General features: G+C 40.8%; 1 protein-coding gene across 1 annotated transcript; it reads left to right on the top strand.

Annotated features, from left to right (window-relative positions):
• Window positions 1-10,681: 10,681 nt before the first annotated feature.
• Window positions 10,682-16,981, top strand: rom1a (retinal outer segment membrane protein 1a; the record flags this gene model as incomplete). Its single annotated transcript, XM_084073537.1, has 5 exons — window positions 10,682-10,816; window positions 13,062-13,492; window positions 13,957-14,203; window positions 15,108-15,290; window positions 16,844-16,981. 5 exons carry the CDS (start codon window positions 10,682-10,684, stop codon window positions 16,979-16,981), a joined length of 1,134 nt encoding a protein of 377 aa, XP_083929663.1.
• Window positions 16,982-19,775: the final 2,794 nt, after the last annotated feature.

The following is a 19,775-nucleotide window of genomic DNA, read 5'->3' as shown; positions in this document are numbered from 1 at the left end:
GAAATGTCATCAACGTGGTTGTCAACAAAAACATATTGCTGATCGGATCTCCCACACTCCAGTTACAGCCACCTCCTCAAGCTCCTCAACTGGCTCCTCCTCTTCATCTTCGTCCTGCAGTTCATCCTCTTCCTCTTCCCGTTCGTCATCTTCAGACGGCTACATTGAGTCTTTTCGCAGACATCCACAGAGAAAAAAGCCCCAGCATTCACAGTCATGCTTTGACATCTTTGACGAAGCAGATGACACCATGCCCTTGGTTGACGATGAAGGTCATTCGAAGATCCCTGCCAGAGCGACAGGCAAGCGAGGGTCAGCCCTTCACCTCGGCAACGCCAGGAGCAACGGCGAAAACAAGCAGAGTATTTCAAGAGGTTCAGGAAAAGATGGACGTGTCCGCAAAGCTAAGTCAATGGAGGCCCTCATCAGCCGTGAAGAAGAGGAGGAATCTGACGATGAGGCTGACATTCAGAGGAGAAAAAATGAAGCCAGGAAGGACTTGGTGAGGGAGAAACTTCAGTTCTCTGACTTTCTGAATGAGATTACTCGGCAGGTGCTCAGCCCACAGAGGCTCACCACTCTTGGTGTTACAGACGCTCATAGACCAAGCAGTTCAGGCCAGGCCCAGGCCTCACCTATGATGGACAGAAGAATGGAGAGGCCCAGACCACAGATGAGCCAGCCTGCCAGTACAGACTCCGTTGACTCCAGCAGTCACACTTATGCCAGCATACATTCCAATTCTAGTCAGCACACTGATGATAAAGATGACAAACTCATGCACCACCACCATAGGCACCATCACTCTGGGAAAGACTCGCCCCATCACATTCATAGCGAACCTCATCACCATCACCAAAGACACCACCTTAATACTAGTTCTCATCATGGAGATCACTGTATCCCATCTCATCACCATCACCATGGAGACACCTCTATTCAAGATTCACATCACCATCACCCTGGAGACCAATGGCAACAACATCACCATGGTGACGGTAAAACTCATCACAATACAGACCACCTCTTTCAAACTTCTCATCATCACCATGGAGACCACCACCATGACCAAGGAGACCACCATCACCATAGAGACCACCATGACCAAGGAGACCACCATCACCATAGAGACCATCATGACCAAGGAGACCATCATAGCCCAGGTCATCATCATGGAGACCACCACAGCTCAACACTTAGCCATGGAGACCACTATAGCCCAGGGCATGGAGACCATCAGGACAATGGAGACAACCACAAACCAACACATCACCATGGAGACAACCACAAACCAACACATCACCATGGAGACAACCACAAACCAACACATCACCATGGAGACCATCACAGCCCAGGTCATCACCATGGAGACCATCACAGCCCAGGTCATCACCATGGAGACCATCACAGCCCAGGTCATCACCATGGAGACCATCACAGCCCAGGTCATCACCATGGAGCCCATCATCACATTGAAGAGGACCACAGCCCGACACATCACCACGGTGATCATCATCATCAGCATGGAGACCACCAGCGCCCAGCTCATCATCAAGGTCATGGTCTTGATTCACATCCCAGTCCTTTACATTCCCACAGCAATCATTGTGAGTCTCATAAGCCTGCTGTGTCAGATGTCCATCACCACTCTGCTCATTCAGACTCCCAGCTGCAGCTCCATCATCGTGAGCCTCATCGTCAGCATCACATCTCTCAGTCAGACGTCCACCCCTCAACTCTCTCAGATTCTGAACACAGCCAGCAGTCCTCTCCCCATGGATCAGACGGTCACCATCACTCCAGTCACACCGAGCCCCGTCACCATCCCCGGCATGCACAGATGGGTCATCTCCATAGCCACCATAGCCAGCCATCTAAGGGTCATTCTCCAGCATTCGATGGGAAGCTTGAGTGTCATTCCTGCAAGACAGATTCCTCAAGAAGTACTTCCAGTCCCTGCAGTCAGGATGAGGTACAGTACCGAGTACTCTTAACCACTTGAACCGTAGCATTCAGATTCAGGGGGGAACATTTGCCAAAAATAGCTGATTTGTAGATCAGCACGTCACAACAAACCACAAGCTTGTAGTGTAGATCGCCTATTTTTGGCAAAGACATTTGGTATAGAGGGCAAAAAGCACACCAAATACAGAGGCAACTCATGTCCAGTTCACTAAGTATAGAGGGTTTAAGTGGTTAGGCCTAGTTCAGAACAAAGATTCACGACAAGACAAACCCCTTTTAAGCCCGATTTATACTGTCATATGCGTTCTGAACTTGTACATCTGCTATTCTCGGCATGCAAAACCGTCATATTACGGAGCATAAATAAGCATCTGCGGTCTGAATGCCCCCTTACATCATACTGTATGTAGACCGTGATGGGGTTTCCATGCCTCGAGTATGACTTAAGAGCAAATTGACCACTGTGTGAATGTCGTCAATATAGTTTTTACATAAAGTTTGGTTTGGCTCAGGATGTTAGAGATTCACAACATGTCGCCTAGAGCTGTCACGATCAGGACATTTCACTTGATGATTATTTGTTGAACAAGTAATTGCCATTAACGATTTAATAGTGTTTTGGTATTGAACTTCGGAACATTTAAATAAAATTAAATTTCTGCTTGCCTTTTAGGCTTTGGAAACAAAAATGACATGGGTCAGATATGACAAAGCGGTACCAATAATGAAAATAATTATTTTACTATGGCCAAAACATACTATTATATAAACATACATAATATTCTGACGATTATTCAAATGATTGCGATCAGGCGATTATGTAATAATTGTGACAGGCCTAACGATGTCCCCTACTCCCCTTGTCCAATGTCACAGTACATCCACTGTCAAATTACTGCCGCTGTCATTGTCTATGTTTTTGATTGAGTTGTTATGTAAGATTGTTCCACTCATTTGGTTTCCTATTGATTTTGTAATCAAGCATGCTCCTCTTTATGTAAGGACAATAGATCACACACACACACTCACATTTCTCTATTGGTTTCCCCAGTCGTAATGTTGGAGCTTTAAAAATCAATTGCCATTCTCACTTAAAAGTAAAAAATAAGCTGTTAAACCCTCAAATACATTTTGTGCATTTTCAACACAGGGTACGGCACAGGATCCCTGCGAAACAATGTAAGTTTCATTCTTCTATCCTTCTTTCAGATGGATAAACATCACAAGTGAATTGAGACATTCATAGATATTTCTCACATTACTTTGGGTGTGATTTAGCATAAATTTTTAAATGCAGATTGGCTGCTTCATTGTTTTCATAGAGACGAATTTATTGAAACGTAAACGCCGCCATACTCACTCAAAGTGAGACACTTTTGAGAAAACATGAAGTGTACTGTACAGCAGTGGTTCTCAAGTGGGGTCCAGGCAGCCTCAGCGTTCCTTACAGGTCTGTAACTCTGAGAATTATGAGGGTTCTTGAAATTAAAAGGTTTGAGACCCACTGCTGTATTTTAGTGTGTGTCACTTCAGCATAACTCATAGAGTTCATCTTACATTCTCCCTCATCGAATTTAGTTTTCATATCCTATGTATGTTTGTCTACTGGTCCTCAAAGGACGCTGCAGGAGCAGAATGATGATCTGCACCGCAGCTTGCTCCAGACGGCAGAGAGAATGGAAAGTTTGGGCGAAGAATTTATGAGCAGCCACCAGCTCTTGGAGGTAGAACTTCAGAGGACACGAAAGGAGCTCGGCAGCCTCACAGAAAAGTTTAAAAGGTTAAAATAAAGCATTTTTCTCCAAACTCTTAGCTTAATTCTTGAGGTTAATTAACTGCTTATAACCAGCGGCACAGCTCTAATTATATTTGAATAATTTATTATGTCTGTTACGTATGTCTGAATTTTTACTTTTAAACTACATATCGTTGCTGTCCAGCAGAAACCAGCTCCAACTCCATTTTGACGCTTTTGCATTTTTTCCCCCATAAATCAGGGCCATGGAACACCCTTTATGTCTGTGTTTTGGCAAAATAAATATTGAACCAATGAAAAGCATTAAGAAAGCGCTTCTGACAAAACCAGTTAACTCCATTGGATCCTCAAACTTTATGGTTTTGCTGACTCCAGGCTCCACCCCCTTTTGACCTCCAACCTCATTGTGAGCTTGGAGATCTGTTCTTATCAATGATGAACAAAACCTCCTAACTCCATTTTTTTTTTCATTTATGAAAAATGAACGTTTTGCGGTCCCCTATCTTTGCAATGTTTCGCAATGTGAGCTGTTCTCCATTTTCAAATTGTCATTATTGAGATTAAAATTCATGTTGCTCTCTCTCTCTCTCTTTCTCTTTCTATAGATTTCATAGCCATTCCTCCACACCACACACCAATAATCTCCCAGAGCAAAAGCCTCATTCCATGGTGAGATCGGCACTACATTTGATTTCATGTCTTGCATATGAAACAAAAAAGGACATAACCCATAACATGCCATCATCACTGGAAGCATAGATACAGTTTATGCCAGGGGTGTCATTTAAGAAAGGTCAAATGGTTGTTGATGTTTTTTTTCTCCAGACTATGGAAGGAGACGCGTTGAATCAATGCATTTCAGTGCCAACAGAACAGCTTGGCAATGCAAGAACTTCCACCACAATGGAGTCACTTAAAGTAAGAGCTTTACCAAGACAGATAAGCAGAGTAGGAAATGTTTTGCATGTTAATTTAGTGTACATTATTATGATTGTTTTTATCCAATATATTACCTCAAATGAATGCCTATAATATTTATGATTAATGTCTGATTTAACCACATTCATTCTTATTGTTGATTCTGATTAACTTCCAACATTCCTAGTCTGGGCATGTTATTATAGCTCTTTTTTATTTAAAAAATAGCAACAAATGGCAGATGTACAAGCTCACAACGCATTGTGAGCTGGTAGATATTCTTTGCTGTTTATAATACAATGAAGTAAATAAGGCTTAAGTGGACGAGGCAAATCCATTTTATAAATCAATCAATTTCTCCACAATGGCCTCTTGCTTAGGTGACATCGATGCTACACAGAGGCTTTGACGACCACTACACTAAGTCAGATATTTCCATCAGTCAATGTGTTGAGCCCGTCGCTCTGCCTCCAGGGCAGATTATGGACAGTAGTAATCTTGGAAAGGCCATAAGTGAGCAGCAGGATCAACCACTGGGGTCAGTTCCAGAGGAAGAGGAATCTGATTGGTCGGAGGTAGGTGAGGGAATTCCAATATTTGTATTGGCGGGGTCAGGCAGAGGTCCCCATGAACAGACCGCCAAACACCATGGGTTCTGGGTGAGGCAGGGAGAGGGGGATGCAGGCACAGAGTCAGGTGGAGAAGACGGGCGACGTGCTGCTCAACCTGCACCGCAGGTGCCTCGCATCCAGCTCAGCGTGTACCCCGAGAACGCCCCGGGTGCTCTCGCCGAGGCGGCTTTGACAGACGAAGGCAGCTGCAGTGGCTCGAGGCTAGCATACCGGACGTATGCTAGCCTCGAGGACCTCCATCGTGCAGAGAACGAAGCTCCCGAAGACTCGGACGATGAGATCGTTCACCGCTGGAGAATGACGGGCGGCTGTCAGTCGGAACCGGGGGGCAGCCTGGCCGGCCTGCAGTCGGCCCAGAAGATGCTGAATGACTTCATCTGTGACATGCTGCCCAGTGAGGACGACCGACGGGACAAGGTGGTGGAGATACGTTTAGAAGGAGGGCGAACAAAGCAATGACGGTAAAACCTGTGCATGATGTACGGTGGCTGAAATCACCATTTACCTGTTGAATTCCAGAGGTGTAATATATTTTTTATGGGACCCACAATTTCTCCCCCTGCTTCAGTGAGCTCTTTTCTCACTGCATGCCTGAATCTCACCTGTTCTGCTTCCTCCTATAAAGTACAATGTAGATGCATTAAGTACAACCATAATGATTGTACTGGATTAAAGGGAGAACCCATAGATATAAAATTGTAAAGATAGGTCATAAGCACCCTGCATCTGTGTTCAACACCACCTACAGTACTTTGCTTGTGGACCCAATCACTTGCTATGAGTACTATTCCATGCACGTGCAATAATTATTCTGCATTCTGCACCACAAAGGCCCCCATGGATTGATTATTTCCTCTTATGTGTTTGACACAGAATCACAGGGTTGTTATGAATAGAAATCTCTGTTCCATAATTTTCAATTTGTATGTGAGACACATTTCAGACTCACAGTAATTAAATTGTGGTATATTCAAAGACAACCACTGTGGACAGTATGAGGACTCTGTCAGGCTGTTGTATAAATATACTCCAAAGGAAGAAGCATGCAAATGCTCAGTTGAATTGAATTGAACTGTAATGTATTTATACAGTAATGCAAATTGCACATTACGTGTGTGTGTGTGTGTGTGTGTGTGTGTGTGTGTGTGTGTGTGTGTGTGTGTGTGTGTGTGTGTGTGTGTGTGTGTGTGTGTGTGTGTGTGTGTGTGTGTGTGTGTGTGTGTGTGTGTGTGTGTGTGTGTGTGTGTGTGTGTGTGTGTGTGTGTGTGCGTGTGTGTGTGTGAGAGCGTGTGTGTATGTGTGGTGTTTGAAGTATCCACTAGAGATCCTACACTTAGCTAAACAATCTGTCTAGTTCACTCTTGCAGATGCAGGCAGTTCTTCCTTAAAGCAGCGTACTAAATATGATTAATTTGAGTAGAAAACATATATCTTCTCTGTATTTATTCACCTTCTTGCATGACATTTTATATATCGTATATATTTGTGTTGTTACTACAATTCTGAAGTGTTAAATATTTCATGTACAACTGCAGTGCACTGTAAAAAAAACGAATAGCATATATCGTTCTTGTTTTCTCCTGTAAGCTGCTTTCTCTCTTTAGATTCAAAATCGTAGCTTGTCGTGTAATAATGTTGCATAATGTTATCATACTTACGAATACATAGCATAGATGTGAATGTGCACATGTCTACAATTAGTTCTTTTCCTTCTGCACAGTTGTATTGATCTTCGTTCCTCCCATATGCAACCGATTCAAATAAAATTACTTTCTATATTTAACTCATGTGACTATCCTGCATCTCTTTATCTGTCTTCTATTTCATTTTCTATTTATATTTCATCAGTGCCTGCATGTAAACCAAATACCAAGCCAAGTTCAGAACTTCCTAGCATAATATGCATGTGTAACTACGTGCATTCGAACCCTGTCTCCCGCATGAAAAAAACAGACATCTACAGTGGTGGAAAAAGTAGTGTTTTACTTAAGTATCAGTACTGCAATGTGGAGGTACTCTGTTACAAGTAAAAGTCCGGAATTCAAAATTGACTTGAGTAAAAGTACAAAAGTATTGGTATCAAAATGTACTTTAAGTACCAAAAGTAAAAGTACTAAAATGTTTGAAAATAGCAGATGTGCTATTTTCAAATAGCCTATATATGAAAACATAGGGCTAAAGTGGTTAATGTATGTTTTATAATGTATTAATTTATATCTGCAAAGTAAGTAGTAACTAAAGTTTTCAAATCATTGTAGTGGAGTAAAAGTACAATATTTGCTACTGAGATGTAGTTGAGTAGAAGTAAAAGTATAGACAATTGGAAGTACTCCGGTAAAGTAAAAGTACCTCAAAATGTTACTTAAATACAGTATTTGAGTAAATGTACTTAGTTACTTTACACCACTGGACATCTATACGGCCATCTTCTATGCCCAAGGGCCGATATTAGGCTTATGGGCTCTCGGACAGGGCATCTCTGCTAAAATCACCCCTCTTTGACCTCCACCCCACTGGGAAAGCCTTGGATGAACCTTGGATGAGCCCCCAGTGTAACCGCCTACTGTAGTTTTGAACTCGGGCTTCCCGCGGGGTAAATTAAGCATCTTCTGTTCATCCAGAGGGGAATGCTTCCTGGCCACGGGATGTATTGAGCTTCTGGGTTTCAAGCTTGACAATTCCGCCACACGAGTGTGTATGTGAATAAACCTGATACAGTACCTATATGTATCATACAATTCCATGTAACATTAAATAAAACAATAAAACATTGTCGTCAATGTATTGACAAATAACACCTTTTAAAATGTACACTCAATTAACAATTTATTTGACTATATTTACAAAGAAAAGAAACAAGTGAAATGGAGAACAAACAACAGCTAGAGGAGCAAAGGGCTTAAGTCAAGTAAGTCATATTTATTTTACAATCAACATTTTCATTTTTTTTTTTTTGACCATACATTTGTAGTGCTATAGTGTTTCATCCTATGTATATTTCATCTTGACCAACTGTCTTATAATAACTCATCGGTATGTCACTTAACATGCAACAGTGTAACATTATATAGAAATCTAATGTCTTCTGGCACGTGCTGTCTGTTCTTGTTTGAGAAGAACAACACGTTTCACATAAAAATAAAAGAAACTTGGAAGCGGTGCCAGTTGCAACTACTGTTCAACAGAATGTACCCCTCTGCAAAATGCTTCACATTTACATTCCTCAACCTAAAGCCACAACTAGATTATGATGTTACAATAAACTTAAATTGAGCTTATTGGCTACTGCGTGAGTGTCTGCATAACTGCTGGTCACACAGCAACTGGTGGGCACTTTACATAATTATCGCCTGTGTCTGCTTAGTTAGTTGCACTTTGTTTGCCTGTGTTCTGTTCTTGCTGTCTGTTTGTATTTGAGGTCCCTTTAGTATTCTGTTCTCTGCCCAGTGTTGGATAAAGCTAGAGTATTGTGCTCTGCCCCTGCCTATATCAACCACATCAGCCATGGCCTACATACCGTAGGTGCTTCTGGGCCCATGTAGGCTTTGAACATAGCGTAATAGTACTAAAATAGTAATTAAAAGCCAAATATTACTTGAGTGTGCAATTGCAATCCCTATAGGATGTTGTATGTAAACAGGGTCGCAGAATGAGCTGCTGAGCCTCTTTATCTTATACAGAGTAGGTATTAGAAAGGATAATCAACACTTGCTCTCTTTACGAATTACCTAACCTTCTCCATTAGCCAGGACTACTTCTGTGGATCCACAATAATTTGTTTAATAAATTGCTACAGGTATGACAACCTTTTTTGTAGGCCGCCCCAAAGGTTATCTTATGATATTTGTACATTTTGCTCACAAAGATATTATCCACAATTAAACACGATTTGTGAACCACACATGTAGGCTATTGAAGTAAAAACAAACACACATAAAAAACATAATACGTTTAAAAAAGGATTAAGAATGTAATCAAGTAATTTATACTCTTATTCTTTGTTGAAATAAGTGTTATTTTTTTCTGACAGCAATCATTAGAGTGCTTGTTCAATAACAGGGTCTCCCAATCTCTCCAGCTCTTTAGTAAACAGAACATATCAGGGAGAACTCCCAAATGTATCCTGTATGAGAGAACTCATACAGGATACAGTATGGGAAGGGAAATTGGAAGTGATCAAAACTAAAGATGTTGACAAAATTGAAACTGGAACACTATACAATTACAAGCTGTGTGGGAAACAACTGCAAACTCACTTCCGGGGTGTGAGACTATAAACAGTATAGCACTCTAATGAGCACTGAAATGTTTTCTTACTTGCACTTGCATCACTTGCACCGATGGATGTCGGTGCAGATGGAGGCATGTGCATGTCAGTGAAAGTTGTAATATCACAAACAGGGGTGCCAACTAGGGATGAAAACGTAACCACTTTCAACCTATTTTGGGCATATCATTATAGTAGAAAGTCTTCAAAACCTTTCTGGAGAAAATATCTACAAGCTCACAATATGGTGCGACATGAGCTTGTAGATCGGCTATTCTTGCCACACGGCACTGCCATACGACTGAATATACATCAGGCTTAAGTGACTATGGGCCCAAAGCCCAAAAATGCTGTGTTTTATAGATTTTATTGGTTAATCAATATTATGGATATGTTGTCATGGGGGCACAAATCCAAGCAGCTCTCCACCAGTCACAAGCAGCTCCAGTATGCTCCTCATATCAGACCTAATAATATCTCCCTATCATCTACCTGCCTGTCATGGAGAATTTGTTTTTGTCACTCACGCCCCCCTCTGGGATCTGAGAGTGAATAGGTTTGCTGAGCAGACAATGGCCTCGATTCGCAGGGCCAGTTTAATAGGATAATTAGGGATTAGTGTTAAATCGTTCCAGCCATCCAGTTTTGCCAAATCCAGTGTGCCAACACCGGATAGTGAACAGTGGTCTAAGGTTACATCTGGACTTTTTTTCAGCACTTTTGGGGGCCAGCAAGCAGGTGAACTTCAACTCTATCACCTAATGTATCCAAGATCCAAGATTTTCGGGTTCATAGACTACTCTGAGGATTAATATCTATTACTTTGGGGATTATGGCTACTTGTTTCTTCTGTGGATATTCTCAATTCCTTCTTGATTTTATTTTCATTTTAATTTTAATGTAAAGCACTCCCAAGACTATAGCAGTTAATTCTTCCCCCTACAAATTCTGCTTGTGGATCTTAATTTGAATTAGTTCTCCTGTAGCATTTTGTATTAGTGCATTAGTCTCTGCAGTCACATCATTTCCCCACAGATTGTGTGTCAAAGCGCCTTCATCCTTGTTGCTCACATTCACCCTTTTTTTCTTCTGGTGAAACCCATAGGGAAACCCCTTGCTGCAACCATGCCGGTGTACATGCCGATGAAGTTCCCCTTTGAGAAGAGGGTGAAGCTGGCCCAGGGTCTGTGGCTGCTGTCATGGGTGGCCACGGGGGCCGGGGCTTTCACCTTCACCCTGGGCTGCATCCTCAAGACGGAGCTCCGCAAAAGAGCAGAGGTACTGTACCTTGCATCGCTTAATGTTGCTATGATATATTATTATTAGTTTTTATGTTTTTGTTTTCTTATTGAATTCTAGATTCAAGTAAATATTAAATACAATGTAACAATGATCATATAAAATGCAAAAATAGGCATACTCCTTGATGCAATAGTGAATGTAGGTTATAATGTTAGAAACTATATTCAATGTCTTGCAACTATATAAGTTTTATTCAACTTTATTTGTAAGACTTTTTTAACAGTTTACAGGCACTTTGCCAAACAAATTAAATAAACATACTGTAAAACAAAGTTAATCAAGTCATCACCTGATAAATAAATAAGTAATTACAATCTTTGTACTTTAAATGTCTTTACACTATGTAGATATAGTTATACAGTAGTTATCATGCTTGGTGTCAACTTAAATTACATAAATTGGTCCACTAATAAACTAGCTATTGAAGAGAAAATGATACTGATCATCATACTGATTTACAAGCTTACAAATCAGTTGTTGTCGTCTAGCGACATCGTTGTGCGATGGAGTATAGGCTTAAGCTTCTCAGGCAGATTGTTCCAAATCCTTGGAGTCCTAATAGCAATGTCCTTCACTCTTAAGACTTGAACTGGCCAGCAAGGCCCTTTCCAAGCAGCTGACACTATGCAGGTGCTATGCCTTCAAAATAAACTAGAAAAGTTTATTTAAAAAATAATGTGATAATAAAGATTTTGAGTTACAAACAGCACTAAATGGTATAATAAAATACCTACAGTATAGACCAGCTGAGAGTTGTAAGACAATACAACATGTACACATGTTCAGTAAGCCTAATAGCTACAGTATACTTGGAATACTGTATAAAAAGAAAGGTCATCTGTGTCTGTTTGGTATTCAGCTTCTGTTGTGACAGTCTTTATGGGCAATCTGCCTACAGACATTTGTCTGTGTTTGAGACACACAAGGTCAGGGCAAATTTAAAGTCATCACACCTATCCTCCACAACCATGGTCCCCATTATTTTTACATTGATCCCAAATGAAGATCTAAGTTGCCCTGGAAACCAGGATCCAGGCCCTGTTTCTATTTCATCACAGAGCCAAGATGTCATAATGTTCTCTTCAGGTGCTCTTCTGCTCTGAAATGTGTGTCTTCACTAGTGCTGCAACTATTATTTTCATAGCGATTATTCCATAGATTACTTGGATTACTTTTGATTAATCAAATAATGAAGAAGCTTGTTTTATTTACTTTCTATATAAATTAATCGATTACCATTTAAGCCCTATTTTATACTTGGTTGAACAACCGTGTCATGCACGAATAGTGATGTGACATTTTGAAATGTTTTGAAACGTTGCCCTTAATTAAGTGCCCAAATTAAGATGGTACCATTTTGTCTACTCCCTCTGTGTCTGAGAGAACCCGCCTACCAGTGACATCATCGGTAGGCAGGTTTGGTCATTTCAAACAAGATTTAAAAATGCATATTAAATGTTTTATTAATGCGAGAACAATGGCTTCTTTTATAGTATGCTAACTTTCCAGGAATAGAAAGCCTGCCGTTTCTATTAGCTTGGATTCCCCATCGATGATGTCACTGGCAGGCAGGCTTCTGAACTGTCCACAGCCCTCCTCTGAGACACAGACTGAGTAGACAAAAATGGATAATGAGCATTACTAGTCAGGACTAATTATATGAAGATGGGTTGAAAATGGTTTAGTTTAGTATCACTCAATGCAGTGAGATAATAGTCATAGCCACTACTTTGGGTTAAACCAACTAGCAATAAGACATCAGTTGACCAATGCTGACCGATGTCTTCACTAACATGGCCTTACATTGCATGAAAATAAACAGTTTAAAGGCACCTCAATAAACATTGAAGATGAATCAAAACCTGCAAATATCTGACTAAGCAACAAATCACATATTAATGGGAACATCTAACAACCATCTAATAATTATGCAATAACATTTACTTTACGTTTCACCTCCTGTTTTTACTTGACATGGATGGATACACATGTTACATCTTCACAAATGCTTACTTCCAGTATTTTGAAAATATAAGTTGCATGTTTTTGATTAAACTATTCCTTCTTTTCCTTGTTTTCATATTATTTAGCCTATATAACAGTTATTGAAAGACCATTTGTAAGAATTCCAGGCTACATACATATCACATTTGGATTGAGAAGAAAGACAAATGTGAAAGATAAATTAATCAGCCGCCTTTGCCTTCTGTCTGACTTACAGGTGATGGCCAACAATGATATTCATATTGTGCCCAACACCCTTATGATTGTCGGTTTGGCGTCACTGGGCATCAACTACTTTGCCGGCCGGATCAGTCAGGATGCCCTAGATGCTGGCCGATTCCCTAGTTGGAAAACATTCCTGAAGCCCTACTTTGGCATCTCTTGCTTCTTCACCGTCCTCATGTTGCTGTCTGTGATCCTGAGCTTTGTCATGAAGTACAGCCTGGAGAATTCCCTGAAGATTGGCCTAAAGAACGGCATCCGCTTCTACAGGGATACGGACACTCCTGGCCGCTGTTTCCAGAAACAGAACATAGATCGCCTGCAGATGGATTTCCAATGCTGCGGAAACACAAACCACAAGGACTGGTTCGAAGTCCAGTGGATCAGTAACCGTTATCTTGACTACAATTCCAAGGAAGTGAAAGAGTGAGTAATTCCCTCCATCAAGTTGTCCCTAAGCATCTATAGGTTTGAAATCTCTTCGAGTTCTGAAAGCTATATATACAGAAAATAATTTGAGGTTGCATCAGAGTTGTTATCTGGTCTCAAGTCTGGTCAACACATAGTACACAGTAGTGCATTAGAAGTTAGAACCACATGACATCTAAATAATAAGTCTTAAAACCTGATAAAAAGGCAGGTTGTCATCCCATTCTCACCAGGTGCGTTTCTGGTTTAGTCTATTTCCAAAGTGATCACATTTAAAAAGATTGATATTATGAAATGAAAATAACAAAAATGTTGCAGATGAAAAACAAAGTCCTTGTGCAAACCTCAGAACAAATAAAATACATGGGTAAAATATAAAGAAAAAACATAGAGCGAAAAGGAGACTCTCTTCTCAAAATGAACAAAACATACAAAATCCACTTTTGACATTTCTCTTCCAGCCGCGTTAAGAGCAACATTGATGGCCGTTACCTGATAGACGCAGTCCCCTTCAGCTGCTGTAGCCCAGGCGCCCCACGGCCGTGCATCCAGTACCACCTCACCAACAACTCTGCTCACTACAACTATGAGTACCAGACCGAGGAGCTCAACATCTTCCTCCGAGGCTGCAGAGAAGCCCTGGTCAACTACTACATGGGCCTGATGAACACCATCGCTGCTGGAGTACTTTCTGTCTTCCTGATACAGGTACTACTGCACTACATCAGTGGTTCTCAACCTGTGGGTCGGGACCTCCGGGGGGGGGGGGGGGTCCCTACATGACATTGAAGGGACAATTTAAGGACTTTTAAGACCTTTTTTAATGCGTTGTGAGCTTGATCTGCTATTGATCTGCTATTTTCACAAACTAAACTGAACGCCTACATTCCAATTGCTTATCAGGGTGGGGGGTCCCCAGTTCAAATATGATTATTTTGGGGGGTCACGGCCTGAAAAGGTTGAGAACCACTGCACTACATGAATGATTCATGTCAAGCCGCATAATTGGGTGTCTCTGAGCTCCTTGTGCAGGGGAAACGCTTCAACACTAGATATTCAATTATATTTTATTAATCAATACATTCTTTCACTCTGGGCTTGGTGGAAAATGTATCTAATAAAATAAAAAGTTTTGATAGTGCCTTCCTTGCTTTACCTCTCCAATCTGGACTCTACGGTACCTTTATACTGGGGGGACGCTTGGGGGAGATAATGGACATCCCACTGTCCTTTAGGATAAAACGGTCCCAGAAGATTCTAGGCAATTAATACGCAGTAGTTCTTAAAGGCTGGACATAATTTAGAGAGAATTTAGAGGGTAGAATGTTAAGTGTTAACATATTAAACCGCCATAATCCTGGCACCTTCAAATGCAATTTAACTATTCGTATTCCTATTTTTGCTGGAATACCTTAATATACAGTAGATGTAATTAGTATGCTTTTAAGACATTACAGAAGGCTATATGATTTACCAATCATAGACACGATTGCTGATGTGTTGCTGTACCTTTATAAATGCCTCTCTCTGTTGCCAACTCTTTAGGCAGTGCTGTGTTATATGGAAGCTATGTTTAACTTGTTCCCATTTTTCTCCACTTTGTCATTCTCAGGGATCTGTGCTGGTGAGCGTACGTTACCTGCAGACTTCCATGGAGGCAGTAGCAGGGAAGGAAAACACAGAAATTGAGACGGAAGGGTACTTGCTGGAGAAGGGCTTAATGGAGACCATCATGGAATATCTCAACCCTGTCCTCACACTCCTCATGCTAAACCAGGTGGAAGACGGTGGAAAAGTGTGAATGTTTTTTTCATTTTTTTTTCACCATGGACAATAAAATAGGTGATAATGTAAATTGAAAAACGGCACACATTCACCATTTCTTTTTTTTTTGCTCACTGGTTTTACACAAAGGTGAGAGATATGTACCCTATGATGATGTCCGGACGCAAGATCACGTTGTTATAACTGTAATGAAAAAAAAGGGGGGAAAATCATCTTCATCATAATAATAATAATAATCAGCATTATTATTGTTATTATTATGCACATTAATTAGTTTTTTGGACGTGAGAAACACACAGAGTTAGTGTTACGGGGTGTCTGGGTTGGGCAGGGGTAGGGTTCCTGCCCACCACCGTGGAGACTGGGGTTCGAATCCTCCACGATGCCTCCGGCTTTGGCCAGGCACTCCAACGAACACAATTGGCCATTTTCGTTCGTGGGTGGAAAGCCGGGCGGGGATGGCATTCTCTGTAGCTGCACTAGCGCCTCCTACAAGTTGGTCAGGGTGCCTGCTTGGCAGGGAGCAGAAATGGGAGGGGTAGTGTGTTGTGTTTGGGGATTTAGGCATAAAAGACTAAATTGGGGGGAAATGGGGGGAGAGGAACAAAAAAAAAGAAAAAGAAAATAAGTTAGTGTTAGTGTTAGGGTATATTCAGATTCAGAATTCACATTGAATTTTGAATTTGGATGAACTTCCAGGTCCCTTTAAATACAGAATTACCAAAGCAAGCACTATTTTCCATAATTTAGAAACTCAATAGTTCACTGTCAATGCTCCATAAGATCAACAAACTGAGTACCTTCTTTATCACATTTCCTAATAAAGTCTCTTTAAAAACATCTCTCTTGGCAAATAACATATTAATGATTTCAGATCAATGATATTGATATATATCTTTACATATGAAAGATGGCAAAGTGAAGCTGATCGTAGAGAGAGAGGCATGAGGCACACCGCTCTGCTGCGAAGCGCTCACAGGAGTACTGTACGACATTGTAATAAAGAAACATTGTATATTAATGTATTAAAATATTAACTTTCTAATAGCCTCGTGGGGTGGTGTCACTTTTTTTCTTTCGGTTGATCCAAAACACACATTTTGCGTAAGAACACATTCAAGGGGTGAAAATGTAGGAACATTCCAGGAGGGTAAGGTTGACAGGGACCCTCAAAGATGTCATGGCCAATGTTTTATTGTTTTATAAATACTGGGGGTCCAGTGTGGAATATGGCCAGTGGGCCCAGAGTTCCATGCGACTCCCATGACACCCTCTATAAAACATACACAAACTATTGGTAGCTTTGTGTCATTCTGTCTGCCACGTCCCCCTAATTCACCTGGACAAGGATTAAAGGGATTGATGTCATGGGTCAGTAATGCAGTGAAAGCTGTGCGTGTCCTCTAGCCTGACACCTTTCAAAACGATGCTAATCCTATTGGTTAATACTCAACCTGCTGGCCTAGCAGTGGTGTAAAGTAACTAAGTACATTTACTCAAGTACTGTACTTATAGGAGAATGTTCAGCACTGTGTCCCTCCAACGCAATAACACCTCTTTCAGTGGCAACTGGGTGCCCGCCCGGTCAAGAGCCGAGGTCAATATCTTGACCGAGATATACGGACGCTGTTTGTCCAAGATAAACTGTGCCACGTCATCTTCGTCATCTTCATCCTCCTCAGCATCATCTTCCCTCTCTGACCAATGGAAAATGGAAGGAGTCCACATTGTGCCCCAGAACTCATCTGTGTCTAAACCTATGATGCCATTGTTTATGTTACCGACCAGATAAGGGTCCGTTTATAACTCCTTGCATTTGACTGTTTGGGGAGGGAGAGCCACTTAGCCTAACATCATTCTGGTATCTGTCAACCTCTGTCCTGCTCTCTGGAATACATGTAATCTAGTTACTTTTACGCAATGGCTGCCTGTCTGAGTTTTCTTATTATCTCTGTTCAAATCAGCTTGCAGGGACATCCAATCCAACACAGTTCATTTAATTGTGTGGCTATTATTTGTGCAATTTACAATAGCTTTGCTTTTTTAATCCATTCAACTTTGAAAAGTCTAGCTGAAATTAGTCCCTGGAGAAGTTTAGGCAAGTTCAGTAACATTTACATTTTTTCACTTGTAGAGAGATACAAACACTAAAAACATGCCAAAATAAATATGTGGTACTATGCAATTTCTGCTTCTGTATGCATAAGCAAAGCAAAGTTTGTTGTTTACCCAGGGTGTCGGACTAAGCACGAAGCTTGTTTCCAGCCGGACCCTGCATGGAAGCCTTGCTCAAGGGCTATTCAGCGGTGATTCATGATTGATGTGATGAAATTGGGGAATCGAACTAGGGACCTTCCGGTATCAAGGCCGCCCCTCTAACCACTAGGCCACCGCTGCCACTATTGATTGATTGATTGAATACTTTATTGAATTGATTGAATACTTTATTAGTCAGAAATGTAAACACCATGTGGTACAAAGACAAAGGATAACACAAAAAGGTCCTGGGGACTTGTTTCCATTGTGTATTCAATTAATCAACATAACATAAATTAACACATAAAACATGGCATCAACAATTTTACACTAGTATGTACTAAAGAGATGAGGAAATTACATTACCTCCCCTTGTGGTTTCTTGATAGACGTTTTTTCAGGACAATTTTGAAAGAAACCAGTCAGGGCCATAGGGTCAGGGCATTATACATTTTGGTGGCAGAGTAGTAGAATTGGGGATTTTTCCATGTTTGTTCTAAATTTGGGTGGTATCAGATCATGGTTGCTCCCTCTAGTGTTGTGGCTGTGGGTGTCACTCACTTTGGAGAAGTGTCCCGTGTAGAAATATTGTTAGTGGGAATGAAAACATAGTCGCACCACCGGAAGTGAAAGGATGAAGGCATACCAAAACCCCGGTTTCCCTGTGCACGGGTGCTTCATTTAGCCCCCCCCCCCCACCCCCCCCCCCAGAGCTAAGTGAAAGAGTAAAAAACAGCAGAGGGCGCTGTTTTTCCTTTTTTATTTGGCGATGGGTTCCCAGATTGCCTCTTATATGGATGGATGGATGGATGGATGGATGGATGGACTTTGATATGTATAAATAATCATTGAATATACTGTCTCATATAGCCAATATGCTCATTTGTGATCAGCCCACTAATAACTAACTAACTAGTAATCTGTCAAATAATTTTAAACCATTTCTGCAAGATCCTTTCGTGCTCTTTTTGCGAGATGTGGATGTGGAGATCTCTCCTGGTTCAAAACCAACACTAACTAACATATTGCATGTTGTCAAACCTAATACTATATCTTCCTCATGTCTCCAATTCATCTGTCGGTGTCACTAAGCCAGCACCATTGTGTATCTCAGTGATTTTTGTTGTCCCATATCTGCTTAGTAGGCCTATCTACATTAGTTGGCTCCACAACACGTTTTTTCCCAAATGCCTTGTACAATATTCAGCCTCTAATGCAGGGGTCTTCAACAGGGGGTACGGGAACCCTAGGGGGTCCTCAGAGTTACTACAGGGGGTCCGCTAAATCTTTGTGTGATGTGATATTTTGTTTTACCTTAACCACTTGAACACTAGCATCCCTTTTCTGAGGAGAACTTTAGCCAAAAAATAGGAGATACAAGCTCACAACGCCTCGCGCTGCGAGGCGTTGTGAGCTTGTAGATCGGCTATTTTTTGGCAAAGAGGTGTTTGGTGTGGAGGGAAAAAAGAGCGGACAAGCAAACAAAAAAAGTTAAATCTGAAACACAATTTTATACAATATAGAGGGGGTCCCTGCTTCATCTCTCTCTCAGCTAGGGGGTCCTTGGCCTGAAAACGTTGAAAATCATGATTAAATATAAATGAATTAATTAAATGAATAAAGATTAACAACACCATTGTTTCTAATTTCAAATACAAATCCTAAAGGCCTACATAAGTGTTGGGGTCTGTGCATAGAGTTATAATATCTATGGAGATGTTTGAGAACCACTGCCGACCACTGGCTGTAGGAGGAGTTGTTGTTTTCTCTGCTATGATCACGTGACTTGATGACGCCGTTTGCATTTTCCACTGAAAAACCGGATCATTTTTCTGGATCAGGCACTTTCGACCCAATTTTGGCAAAGACACGTTTTCATTCATCATTTCGTTTAGTTGTCCGTTACGCGGACGGATCATTCATATTCTGTTTCGGAATTCCGACAATAGGCTTCATCTTAATTAGAAACCAGTGAATCCATCTTTTTTCTTTATCGTGGTATAATTAGTAAAGTTGTTCCCAGGCAGCTCTTAAAAATCTCACTTTTGTCATGAAATGAAATGAAGATAATGAACTCCTTATATATATTTTTTGTGCCGAATTTTGTAAGTAACTGTATGTAAATTAATTGTTGTAAAAAGTAAATAAAAACAATATATATACATTATTTAAAAAAAAAAAAAAAAAAAAAAAAAATATATATATATATATATATATATATATATATATATATATATTT

Source organism: Gymnoscopelus microlampas (assembly GCF_963454915.1).
Source record: "Gymnoscopelus microlampas genome assembly, chromosome: 12".
NCBI classification, from domain to species: Eukaryota; Metazoa; Chordata; class Actinopteri; order Myctophiformes; family Myctophidae; genus Gymnoscopelus; species Gymnoscopelus microlampas.
This window is presented reverse-complemented; position numbering and strand designations above follow the sequence as displayed.